At 35.5% G+C, this 12,670-nt stretch overlaps 1 protein-coding gene across 3 annotated transcripts in view; it reads left to right on the forward strand.

Annotated features, from left to right (window-relative positions):
* AVL9 (AVL9 cell migration associated) overlaps positions 1–12,670 on the forward strand; it is a 61,763-nt gene that overhangs the window by 27,039 nt on the left and 22,054 nt on the right. For all 3 annotated transcript variants that reach the window (XR_009352925.1, XR_009352924.1, XM_059171520.1), the window contains exons 4-9: positions 2,036–2,107; positions 5,166–5,255; positions 6,573–6,639; positions 7,469–7,509; positions 8,225–8,263; positions 12,372–12,441. Coding sequence is in view for 1 of the 3 variants with exons in the window: in XM_059171520.1 (XP_059027503.1) it covers positions 2,036–2,107; positions 5,166–5,255; positions 6,573–6,639; positions 7,469–7,509; positions 8,225–8,263; positions 12,372–12,441 (379 nt within the window). In the remaining 2 variants the exon portion in view is untranslated. The remainder of the gene's footprint in view (positions 1–2,035; positions 2,108–5,165; positions 5,256–6,572; positions 6,640–7,468; positions 7,510–8,224; positions 8,264–12,371; positions 12,442–12,670) is intronic.

Consider the following 12,670-nt stretch of genomic DNA (forward strand, 5'->3'; position numbering starts at 1 on the left):
GCTCTAAAACAGTGATTTTTTTTAACTGGAATTACCTGGAGACTTTTAAAATACACACCTGACCTTTCCTTCTGCTGTGACTAAATTAGAGTATCTGGGAGTAGAGCTTAGGCAATTATGAATTTTAAAAGCTTCCTCAGGTAAATAATTAACTTCATCTTTTAAAATTTATGTTAGCTTTTTATAATGACCACTTCAATCATGCAAATAAAAAAAAGAATTGTATGATGAACACCTGTATGCCTACCATCTAGATTCAACAAATGTCAGCATTCTAGCACACACACTTGGAGAATGTGTCTGTATTTTTCCCTAAGTCATTTCAAAATAAATGGCAGGTGTAAATTCCACCTTAAAGTAGTTAACAACTGTAAAATCGCCCTTCATGCACAGGGCCTGGAACATCAGACACACCTAGTAAAATATTTATGGAATGAGTAACTGGATTTAAAGATAAAGATAAACCTGAGAGTAAGAGTTAGTCTGATAGCTTTGTATGTTTGATTGCTTCATATACTGTTACCCTTACTGTTTCTCTGAGATGAACTGAATCCCTCCTCCCCCACCTCCTGTTCTTGGATATCTGTTCCTTTCACCGTCATCTCCTATAGGTGGTGTAAACACTAGTAAAATTCTCCAAAGCTATCAACATTAACAACAGTTATCATGTTCTGCATAGCCTTTAAATGGCATTTCATACTGCCTGTCTTCCTCACCCCCTGGGTCTGACCCACTCGCAGTATGTGGAGGTTGCCATTTTCTCCAAATTTTTCTATCCTCATCCGATAACCAGAGGGATAAGACAGGTACCAGAAGGACCTAGAGTGTAGGAGAAAGACTGATGCCCTTTGAGTGAAAGTGAGACCTGATAGATGACTCCAATCAAGGCAGAGAGGTAGAAAACAGATTGAGGGAAAGCTCTCTGTCCTTGACTTAGTTTAATAGAGTCGTCAGTCATCAGCCAGTTGAAGACACTGAGGTTCCTTTGTCCTTAGGACAGGTCCAAGGAGGTGACAGGCAGTAGTACACTACAGAGGGGAAGAATAGTTCTTACTTCCCTCACAGAATTATCTGAGGTTGATCAAATGAAGGCTTGTTTCTTACTAGCAGAGAACTATAGACATCTCATGTGGTCATCCTCAGAATCCTCAAGGCTCAGGGCTGGGCTGCAGTACCTGTTTGCCAGGATGAAGTCCAGGCAGCATAGAATAACCACCTTATCTTCTCCACACTCTGTATGGTCTGGTTGTGCAGGTGGGGAGAAGTCAGTCTAATTAAAGATTGTGCAGTTCCTAGTGACACGTGCCAAGAGGTTATGATACAGGTTTCTTGGGTCTGATGTACAGTGTGAATAAATGCTTGCAGCTCTTAGCTATTTTCGATCAATGAAGCACTTTTTTATTAATATTTTTCTTTGTGTGTTAAGGAGGAACCGTAATTCTCCGTAGCTGTACGTATAACCCTTTTCTCCTAAAGAGGAGTCTGTCAGTGCTGCTGTGTTTTTCAATTTTGGTCAAAGCAGGAAGTAAATACTTTAGAAATGTTAAATATATAAATAAAGTGAATAAAGTTTAGTGTTCTGCATGGTAGCATTTGCTAACACACACAAAAAAAAGAACAACCACCTTAACAAAACTGTTGCCAGTTCTTCCATCTTGGGAGTTTTTGTCATATCTTAAACTGACCTCTTCTCACAGGAACAGTAGTCTCTGAAAGGGTGCCCATTTTCAAACCAGAATCAAGGACATTTGATTTGCATTATGGGTGTGGCAACTTACATAGAAAGTATTCTCCATCATACAGTAAGTTCCTTGAGAGTAGGGATTATCTCTCGTGGTTACATTCCTAGTGCCTGCCAGATTCTAGCACAGTTTCCTGGCTGACTCAGTCAATAAATATTTTCTGAGATTCTCAATATATTTGGATTTTAACTAAAGGTAAGAAATTTTTTCTATCTTCCTGCTATTTTTACATTGAAAGATGATGATTTTAGAATATCTCTATGGAATATTTCTAATAATGACTGTTCACATAGGCATTGAAAGTACGGCAAGCAGATATCACCAGAGAGACCGTTCAGAAAAGTGTCTGTGTTCTAAGCAAGTTGGTAAGAGACCAAGTAACTTGTTAATGTGTTTGTTAAAAATTCATGGCAGATTTTTACTTGAGAATAAGGCACTATTAGAATAAGGAGAGATTTATGGAAACAGTAATAGATTAAAATTCATTAGGGGCTCTTATTTATTGTCGTGCATCTCCTCTTTCTCTTTGCCTTTCAGCAGTGTTATTCTCATTTGCCCCTCTATCCACAACTAGATAAGACAAAGGAAATCTCTTACCTAGGTATTCGGAAAAGAGGTTGACATTTGACCAAAGTGAGGTAGCTGATAATATTTCATTTATCCATTTTTATTTTGTTCTTAAGACTTCAGGTAAATAATGTATTACTAAAACTCAAAATATCATAAGTGCTCAGATTTTATTGATGATTTAAAAGTACATGACTCTTGCTATGAAAAATTGTAACCTTAACCTGCTCTTTAAAAACTTAAAATTTGGGGGGCACCTAGGGTGGCTCAATGGGTTAAGCGTCTGACTCTTATTTCAGCTCAGGTCATGATTTCAGATTTACTTGAAGTTGAGCTCAGGGTAGGGCTCTGCACTCAGCAGGAAGTCAGCCTGGGATTCTCTCTCCCTCTGTCTCTCCCCGTGCTCCTGTGGGCATGCCCTGGACTCTCTAAAAATTAAATAAAATCTTTAAAAAACTTAAAATTTTGAGGAACAGAAATGACATAATGAATTGTACAATAATGTACTTTAAAATTATTTCATCTGTGTACAGGTTGATCAGATGCAAGTGTATATTTTAACTTTTATTTTTTGAAGAAAATATGTAACATCTGTTATTTTTCATAGCTCTTCGTTAAATCATTCATAGTGTTCCTTTTTTTTTTTTTTTAAACTAATGGGATAATAACACCTTCACAAATAACATCAAATGGCTAATTCTACATGTAAATATAATCTCCCAAGTCTCCTTTGTGGGGAGAAAATCTAGATCTCAATCATATTAATTATCTTATAACTATATGATTACTGAATACAGACGTTTCTGCATTTAACCGAAATAAAAATGGAGACTATTTCATTTGCTTAGTCACCAAATGTATGTAGGTTTTGTTTAATTATTTCTTCTGTATTTCCCAGTTTCTTTCTTTTCTTTCTTTTAAAGATTTATCCATTTGAGAGTCAGCTTGGGGAGGGGGTGCAGAAGGAAAAGGGGAGGGAGAAACAGACAACCCACTGAGCAGGGAACCCAAGACAGGGCTCAATGCCAGGACCCTGAGATCGTGACCCGAGCTGAAGGCAGTTGCTTAACAGACTGAGCCACCTAGGTGCCCCCGTCTTGTCCAATTTCTTTTATCCACAGACAGTTTAAATGTAGTTTGCTTAATATATGTTGAATTTTGCAAAATAGGATTTGTTTGGGCTTTTACTACTAAGCTTAAAAAAAACCTAAATAATGATAGTTTATACTGTGGGACTTAATAAGATTTTGAGGATCAGATATTGCTTCCAAGATCATAATTTTAAATAGAGGACAAGAATAGACTACTTAAAAAAAAAAAAAGGTTGTTAAAGATCCCACTATCAGAACATTGGTAGATTGCACCTAGATAGTTTCCAGAAGGATAGCCTAAAAAGTAGACATCAGTGAATACTTTTTTTATACTGGGCCAGATGATCAAGGTATAGGAGTACCAGATAGTAAAGCAAGTGTGACATGCTGAAAGACATCTTGAGTAATCTTTCTTCAAGGAAGAATTATAATAACAATAAATACCATTCATCAGGTCCCTGTAGGTCAGGTATTAATCCTATACCAGATACTTTTTAGATGTAATTGTCATTTGAATCCTCATATAAAAGTAGTGAGATCTAAGTATTTATTCCTCTTATTTTACAAATAGATGAGAGAAAATATATCTCTTATAAACTTATTATGTGATAAAATTGGGGTGAAAATCTGATTTTAGTTGTCTTTAAACAGCATAAGGGATGGGGGAGCTAGCTCACGCAAAAGCTTTTGGTGGTTCATAGTGATTATAGTCTTTATATATAAAAACATGAAAATATATATAAGATATATATTTAAAATATATAAAATGTGACTATACTTAGATACTTTATTTTTTTTAAAGATTTTATTATTTGACAGATATAACAAGTAGACAGGCAGAAAGGCAGGCAGAGAGAGGGGGGGAAGCAGGCTCCCTGCCAAGCAGAGAGCCCGATGGGGGCTTGGCTTGATCCCAGGACTCTGAGATCATGCCCTGAGCCGAAGGCAGAGGCTTAACACACTGAGCCACCCACGTGCCCATATATTAAGTAATTTAGATGGTAATAATATATTAACAGGGATATTGGTCGGGGGAGCTCTTCCGGTATTGTTTTGATTAATTAGAGTATATAAACAACATTGTCTATGCATTCTTAGAAGAACAGAGAAATCAGGAAGCATCTAGGAAAGAACATTGAAAATAAAAAGGATGGAAATAGTAGAAGAGGGTCTTAAATAAAAATAAGAATTAAGGAATAATTTTGTTGAAGGATGAAAAAGAATATTTTCATAAAGGACACGGACTAGTTGTTCCAAGCCTCTGTAGAATGCAAAAAAGGGAAGTGAACTTAGTTTAATTATGAATGTTCAACTAGATAATAAGAACTGGCCACTATAAGGATGATTAAGTGTCACCACACACCAGCAGAACAGTGCAGAATTAGAATGTTTTAAATTTTGTAATAGCCAGCGTTTAAATGCTTTCCAAGTGCCAGATACTCTGAGTGCTTTCACATGTGTTACTTAATTCTGGAAACAACCGCATGAGATGTACTGTCTTTTCATATGCCAGTGTTCACATCAGTAAGCAAATGTGGAGAGGTTCTGTGCCCAGGTTATGTCACTGAGTGGTAAGAGCAGAAGTGTGTCAGGCACTTTCTGGCAGCAGCCATAGAGCTGGAACAGGTGATTTAACAGCTTTTAGCTGTGAATAATAAAGATACTAAAGTTAAAGTGAGTTTTTCCTCCCTGTTCTTTTAATTACAAAGTTGTAAGATGTTTATCTGTTATTATTATCAAACTAATAGTGTTTTTTTTCTCTAAGCCTCTCTATGGCTTACTTCAAGCAAAACTTCAGCTCATTACACATGCATATTTTGAAGAGAAGGATTTTTCCCAAATTTCCATCCTAAAGGTAACTATATCCCTCTTTAGATCTATTTGTCTGAAGGCAGATTCATGAATCAGTTACTCTCGTCAGTAATACTGTGAAGATAATCTTGTTAGCTTAAGAAAGACATTCTTCTTTGAAAGTAACATTGACTCTACTATGATCCAGCAATTGCACTACTAGTTATTTATCCAAAGGATATATAAATACAGATTTGAAGGGGTATGTATACCCCAAATGTACTTAAAGCAGCATTATCAACAATAGCCAAACTATGGAAAGAGCCCAGGTGTCCATTGATTGATGAATGGATAAAGAAGATGTGGTATGGAATCTTGTCATTTGCAATGACATGCATGGAGCTAGAGTGTATTATGCCAAGCAAAAGAAGTCAGAGAAAAATACCATATGATTTCACTCATGGTGGAATTTAAGAAGCAAAACAAATGAACATATGGAAAGGGAAGGGAAAAAAAGGGAGAGAGGGAAACAGACCATAAGAGACTCTTAAGGATGGAGAACAAACTGCTGAGGGTTGATGGAGGGAGGTGCATGGAGGATGGGCTAGATGGGTACCCAATATTTAGGAGGGCATTTGTTGTGATGAGCACTGGCTTTTGTATGTAAATGCTAAATCACTGAAATCTTCTAAAACCAATATTGTACTGTATATTAACTAGATTTTAAATAAAAATTTAAAAAGAAAAAACTCACAGAGATTTGCAAATTGAGAAGAGGAAATAACATTGAAAGGCAAGGATCTGCCCAAAATGTACAGTTGAAATTTATTGTTTAACCAAACTGCCTTTAATTAGGAAATAATGACCACAAATGGCTATAATTAACATAAGTGTTTCTGTTAGTGGATAGTACCTCTTTTGCTATGGCATTGCTTCTCTAAATTTGCTTGTTTTATTAAAATACCGCACAATATGTTTATCAGTTTTCTGGTTCCAATCTCCCAAAGCAAAAAACAAACAAAAAAAACCAGACTACATGACTGTTTTAGCATGTTTTTCTTTGGGCTGCTATGAATGTACAGAACATGGATCTCACCTGGATTTTAGTGAGTATAGGACATTTAGGTATTTAGCAAGAAAAGTAGAGGGAACTTAGCCTAGAATCCATACCACCATGTGAGTGAACTAATAAGCCCTAAAATGAAGAGGAAGAGAAGGAGGGAGTGCTGGAAACTGGGAAGGTTTCAGAGAGAGACTTCTATTGTTAGTGTCAAAACAAACAGCCTCAGTTAAAGAACCAATTTTTTTCCTGGTCATCATACTGCTAATTTAGTGTCTGAAATGATTGTAAAATGTTCTAAGTTGAATCTGTATTTTATAGGAGCTTTATGAGCATATGAATAGTTCCTTGGGAGGAACTTCATTAGAAGGATCCCAAGTATATCTTGGTAAGTCGCTTTTTTACAAATCAGAAGAAACGCCTTCATTTCTATACATTTGGTAAACCGAGTTGCATGTTAAACTTCTTAATCAAAGTTAAATATCTATATGGGATCTAAGTTTAAATTATTCAGTGTTTGATGTTGCTGATACCTTAAATATCTTCTTAACCAGTATTTATTTCTACTGAGAAAGGTTATAATGTAATTGTAGCATTATTTAGAACTATTATCCTATAAAGCAAATTTCTGCTTCTCAGAATAATAATGGAAGTTTTTTCTTTTTCTTATGGTAATGCTGGCCAAGTCAGTTCTCTCTTATAACTGCTTAGCTCTTTTTATGCTAAGATTGTTCAAGTTGGTAGTTTTGTTTGATTTATACTGTTTTGATAATCCAGAATATCATTGGTATCCAAGGTGCTCAATAGGCACTTGGTAAATATCCTTTCTGTGATGAAAAGCTAATAAAGTAGCCATTAGCCTTATGTGGCTATTTATATTTAGATTAGAATCAATAAAAGTTAAAGTTAAAAAGTCCTTTTGTCAGTATACATGCTGCATTTCAGATGTTCATTGGCCATATGTAGCTGCTGTATTGAGCAATGCAGATTAGAACATTTCTGTTATTGTAGGAAGTTCTGTTGGATCCTGCTGTGTTTGACACAGCATATAATTCTAAGCATATAGGTTACATAATCAGATATTATGTAAATATTTTAATATTCCCATATTCTTACTATTCCTATTTTTACCTACCTTTCCTTTGGTGGGAAGAAACTTTCTTTGACAAAACCTATATGTTGTCATCACAGATTAGCTTTTTTGTTTAACATTGCAGGTCTGTCTCCTCGAGATCTTGTGCTTCATTTTCGACACAAGGTATGATACCTTTTATTTAATTTATAATGTCCTAAACCTGTGTTCATTTAACTGAGCATATTCTCTTGCTGCAAGGTTGAATACAGATTGTAACATACCATATTTTATTTCTTCTAAGACAGTTCTTAGATAAAAGTTGAAAATGTTGGTAGAGCTGATAGACATTTTTTAAAATACAGGAATACTATTTCTGTGCAGAAGAGGATTATTTTTTCTCTTGTCTTTGTAATTTCAGATGTCATGAAATTAGAGTGGAAAGGAACGTGTTTTAATTTCACAGAGTAGTTTATATGTTGCTCTGAGAGTGAAACATTTTCTAATAAAATATCTATACTTAGGTCTTGTGATCTTTATTATTAAAAATATGTTGACTGAGACTTACACACATTGATCATTCATTTATATACATTTATTGAGTATCTGCTGTGTAAGTGCCCTGGACATCCAATGAATAGTCCCTTCCCTTGAAGGAGCTTGCAGATATTTCAAGCAAAAATAACATAACTCCTTCCAAAAAGCATAATTTGTTAGAGATTTAAGTAGTTCTTAGTAAATACATAATTTTAAAATTTTCAGTATGTTCATAATTTTCAATGTAGTTTTAAGCACTGTAGTTAATATTGATTAAATGATATATGGTTGTGTTTGAGGAAGGGAAAAGGCAAATGAGTAATAAGCTTGAGTTTCTTATTTTAATACAGTATTTTTTCTTTAGGTCTTAATCCTGTTTAAACTAATTCTTCTTGAAAAAAAGGTGAGATTTGAAGGAACACAATATTTAACATGGGTTGACATTCCTTAAATACTATATAGAATTATGGGGTTCCTGGGTGGCTCAGTGGATTAAGCCTCTGCCTTCGGCTCAGGTCATGATCCCAGGGTCCTGGGATCGAGCCCTGCATCGGGCTTTCTGCTCAGCAGGGAGCCTGCTTCCTCCTCTCTCTGCCTACCTCTCTGCCTACTTGTGATCTCTGTCAAATAAATAAAATCTTTAAAAAAAAATGTTTATTCCTTTGGTCTAGTAGTTCTTCTTTTAGAGATTTATTTTCCAGAATTAATGTGAGTTGGACACAAAGCTCCATCTAAGACATTCTGTCACAGAATAATTTATAATAATGAGTAATTGGTGAGTAAGTACTGGTTCATCTTATATATTGTGTATGATTCCAAATGACTAAAGAGATTCTGAGAGTTTTTTTATTATAAAGATGTTTCATTGAATGTTATGTGAAAGTTTGTCCAAGTACGTATCAAGCCCATGATCCCAATTTTATAAATTAATATATATTTATTAAAAAGAGACTGGCGGGTGCCCGGGTGGCTCAGCTGGTTAAGCGACTGCCTTCAGCTCAGGTCATGATCCTTGAGTCCCGGAATTGAGTCCCACATCGGGCTCCCTGCTCGGCAGGGAGTCTGCTTCTCTTCCTGACCTTTCTGCTCTCATGCTCTCTCTCATTCTCTCTCTGTCTCTCTCTCTCAAATAAACTTTTAAAATCTTAAAAAAAAAAATAAAAAGAGACTGGAAGGAAAGACATGAGCAATTTGGTGAGAATGTAGGTTATATTTTTATTTATTCAAGATTTATTTATTTATTATTTATTTAAAGTATGAGCAGGGGAGAAGGGCAGAAGGAGAGGGGGAGAGGAGAGAAAAAAATCTCAAGCAGATTCTGCACTGAGCTCAGAGCCCGACAAAGGGCTCGTTCTCAGGACTCTGAGATTTCTGAGCAGAAATCAAGAGTTACACTTAACTGATTGAGTCACCCAAGTGAGCCTAGAATATATTTTTAAGAAGGAAATGCTTTGCTGGTTTTCTCTAATGAGTATGTGTTTCTTCTTCAAAGAGAAAAAAGGTAATTCTTAAAATGGTGAATCTAACATACTATATGTGCAATGTTTTAACTTTTTAAAAATGTTTTTAATTGTTGTAAAATACATGAAACACATAATTTATCATCTTAGCCAGTTTTTAGTATATAGTTGAGTGGCATTAAGTACATTCACCGTGTTGTTCTATCATCACCATCCATTCACAAACTCTTCATTATGCAAAATTAGAACTGTACTCATTAAACAGTAACTTCCCATTTTTCCCTCTCCATTGACAGTGACCCTTCTACTTACTGTTTCTATGAATTTGGCTAGTCTGAGTTCCTTATAAAAGTGAAATCATGCTGTTTTTATCTTTTTGTGACTGGCTTCTTCACTAAGCATAGTGCCCTCAAGGCTCATCCCTGTATAACACGTGTCAGAATTCCTTTCCTTTTAAAAAATGGCTGAGCAAGGGCAGCTGGGTGGCTCAGTGGGTTAAAGCCTCTGCCTTTGGTTCAGGTCATGATATCAGGGTCCTGGGATTGAGCCCGCATTGGGCTTTCTGCTCAGCGGGAAGCCGGCTTCCCTTCCTCTCTCTCTGCCTGCCTCTCTGCCTACTTGTGATCTCTGTCTGTCAAATAAATAAGTAAAATCCTCTTTAAAAAGGCGGGGGGCTGAATAATATCCATTGTATGTACGTACCATATTTTGTTTATCTGTTTCCCCTCTGATGGACACTTGGGTTGCTTCCACCTTTTGGCTCTCATGAAAAATGTTACTATGAATGTTGATATGCATAGATTTCTTCAAAACCCTACTTCCAGTTCTTTTGGGTATAGACCTAGAAGTGGTATTGCTGGGCCAGATGGTAATTCTATTTTCATTTTTTTTTTTGAGTAACCACCATCCTGTTTTCCATAATGGCTGCACCATTTTATCTTCCTGTCAGCAGTGTACAAGGATTCCAGTGTCTATACATTCTTACCAACACTTGTTATTTTTTAGTTTTTTGATTGTAACCATCCTAATAGGTGTGAGGTGGTATCTCCTGTTTTGATTTGCATTTCCCTAATGGTTAGTAATGTTGAGCACCTTTTCATATGCTTATTGGTCATTTGTGTACTTTCCTTGAAGAAATGTTTGCTCAATTCCTTTGCCCATTTTAGTCAGGTTTTTTGGTGTTGTTATTTTGTTTTTTGTTTGTTTCTTTACTTGTTGAGTTGTAGGTTTCAAACTTTGTTATTGCAGTTCATAATAAAAAGTATTTTGCATTACAACCCAGGGCACACATGGGTATATGTATCTAAAACAAAAATCTTCCAAAATAGTACTTAGCCTAGCTATATGTAGTGGCATTTATGATCATATAACTTTATCTAATGTGGCAAATCACAGATACACTCTTTTTATATTGAATTGATGAAATAAGGATGTCCTTTAATGCAACAATTTGTTTCTCTGTACTTGGAAAGCACTCCTTAAATAAGATCATCTGTAAGGAAAGCATAGACAGTTGTGGGTGCTCTCCTCTCTCAAATAGCACTTCTGTGTCACTGAATGATTTAATTGTTTAAAAACAAACAAAAACCTTCCTTGCTTAAGCAAATCTTTGCTTGTTTTTTTTTCCAACTAATTTAATGATTACCAAATGTTGCTTTTAAACATCTAATCCTGTTTCTGATTTTTTTTCTCAAGTTTTACTCTGAAAAATGTCAAACCTACAGAAAAGTTGAAAAAACACCGTAATGAACTTTTACACACTTGATCGATATTGACGATTAACATTTTGCCACTTTTGCATTATATTGCTTTGTTCATTCCCACCTTGCTGCCCATCCTAATAATTTTAAAGTCATGGTACTTTACCCCTAAAAACTTTAAGCTATGTTTCTTTTTTTTTTCCTTTTTCTTTTAAAGATTTGATTGATTCATTTGAGAGTGAAAGACCAGAACAACTGAGGAGAAGTAGGCTCCCTGCTGAGCAGGGTGTCTGACAAGGGATTCCATCCCAGAACCCCAGAATCAAGACCTGAGCTAAAGACAGATGCTTCCAACTGAGCCACCCAGGCACCCCAAGATGTATTCCTTAAGAATAGAATATATTCGGGCGTCTGGGTGGCTCAGTGGCTAAAGCCTCTGCCTTTGGCTTGGGTTGTGGTCCAAGGGTCCTGGGATCAAGCCCCGCAAGGGGCTCTCTGCTCAGCGGGGAGCCTATTTCCCTTTCTCTCTGCCTGCCTCTCTGCCTGCTTGTGATCTCTGTCTAATGGATAAATAAAATCCTTAAAAAAAAAAAAAAAAAAGAATAGAGTATATTTCTGTATAACCAAAATACCGTTTTCACATTCAAGAAATGCAGTCCATTTTCAAATTTCTTCGGATGTTATAATAATGTCCTATAAACTGGTTGTTTCTAGGGGGCCAAGCATCATGTATTGCCTTATAATTCTCCTTAATCCTTTCATCTCAAACAGCTCTACCACCTTGCTCTTTTTTGGTTTCTTTCTGTTTTTCATGGCATTGGCTTTTTTTTGTTTGTTTGTTTGTTTGTTTGTTTGTTTTTGTTTTTTAAAGAATCCTATTAGATTTGTCTGATTATTTTCTTTTGACTAGTTTCAGATTAAACTTGTGTGGCAAGCATACTATACAGGTGTGTCCTCAGAGTTATCACACCAGGATGTCCATAACTATAGTAGTATTATTGGTAATGGAAAACTTGATCATTTGATTAAAGTGGTAATCCCCAGATTTCTTCATAATGAGGTACTTGTGTTTCCCTTTGCCACTAATAGCTAATCTGTGGGATGGTAAATTTGAAGCTATGTGAATATCCTGTTGCCCAGCAACCTTTCACATTAGTTTTAGCTTCCATTGGTAATTTTCATCTGAATCATGGTAGATGCTCCTAGATTTCTTTGATTCTTTCATTAATGCTGTATTAGCTGTTATCCTTCTATAAAGAAGAATTTTTTCTTCTCTATCTCTCCCTCCCCCCTTTTTTTATGATGTAGCTTCATGGATTTTCTGATTTAATCTTGACTTAATCCATTTCAGGTTCTCTTTTATATTTCTCCAGTGAATAAATTGGTGGGTGCCCTGATGACTGTGTTATCCCTTTTTCCAGGTAAGAGGGTAACGATATCTACTCTTTCTTTAGTTTAACTTTTATTGGAACTTTCAGTGCTAAAATTTTTAAGAATAAACTTACTAGGGATAACATTTTTATTTTGACATGATTTTCTTTTGACATTGGGTTTCTTTTATATGAGATTTTTCTTTCTTTTTTTTTTTTTTAAATTAAAATGTGTGCAAGCATAACTTACTAAAATTTTTATAGGAGAGTTCTACTATTT

Source organism: Mustela lutreola, chromosome 4 (genome assembly GCF_030435805.1).
Source record: "Mustela lutreola isolate mMusLut2 chromosome 4, mMusLut2.pri, whole genome shotgun sequence".
Lineage (NCBI taxonomy): Eukaryota > Metazoa > Chordata > Mammalia > Carnivora > Mustelidae > Mustela > Mustela lutreola.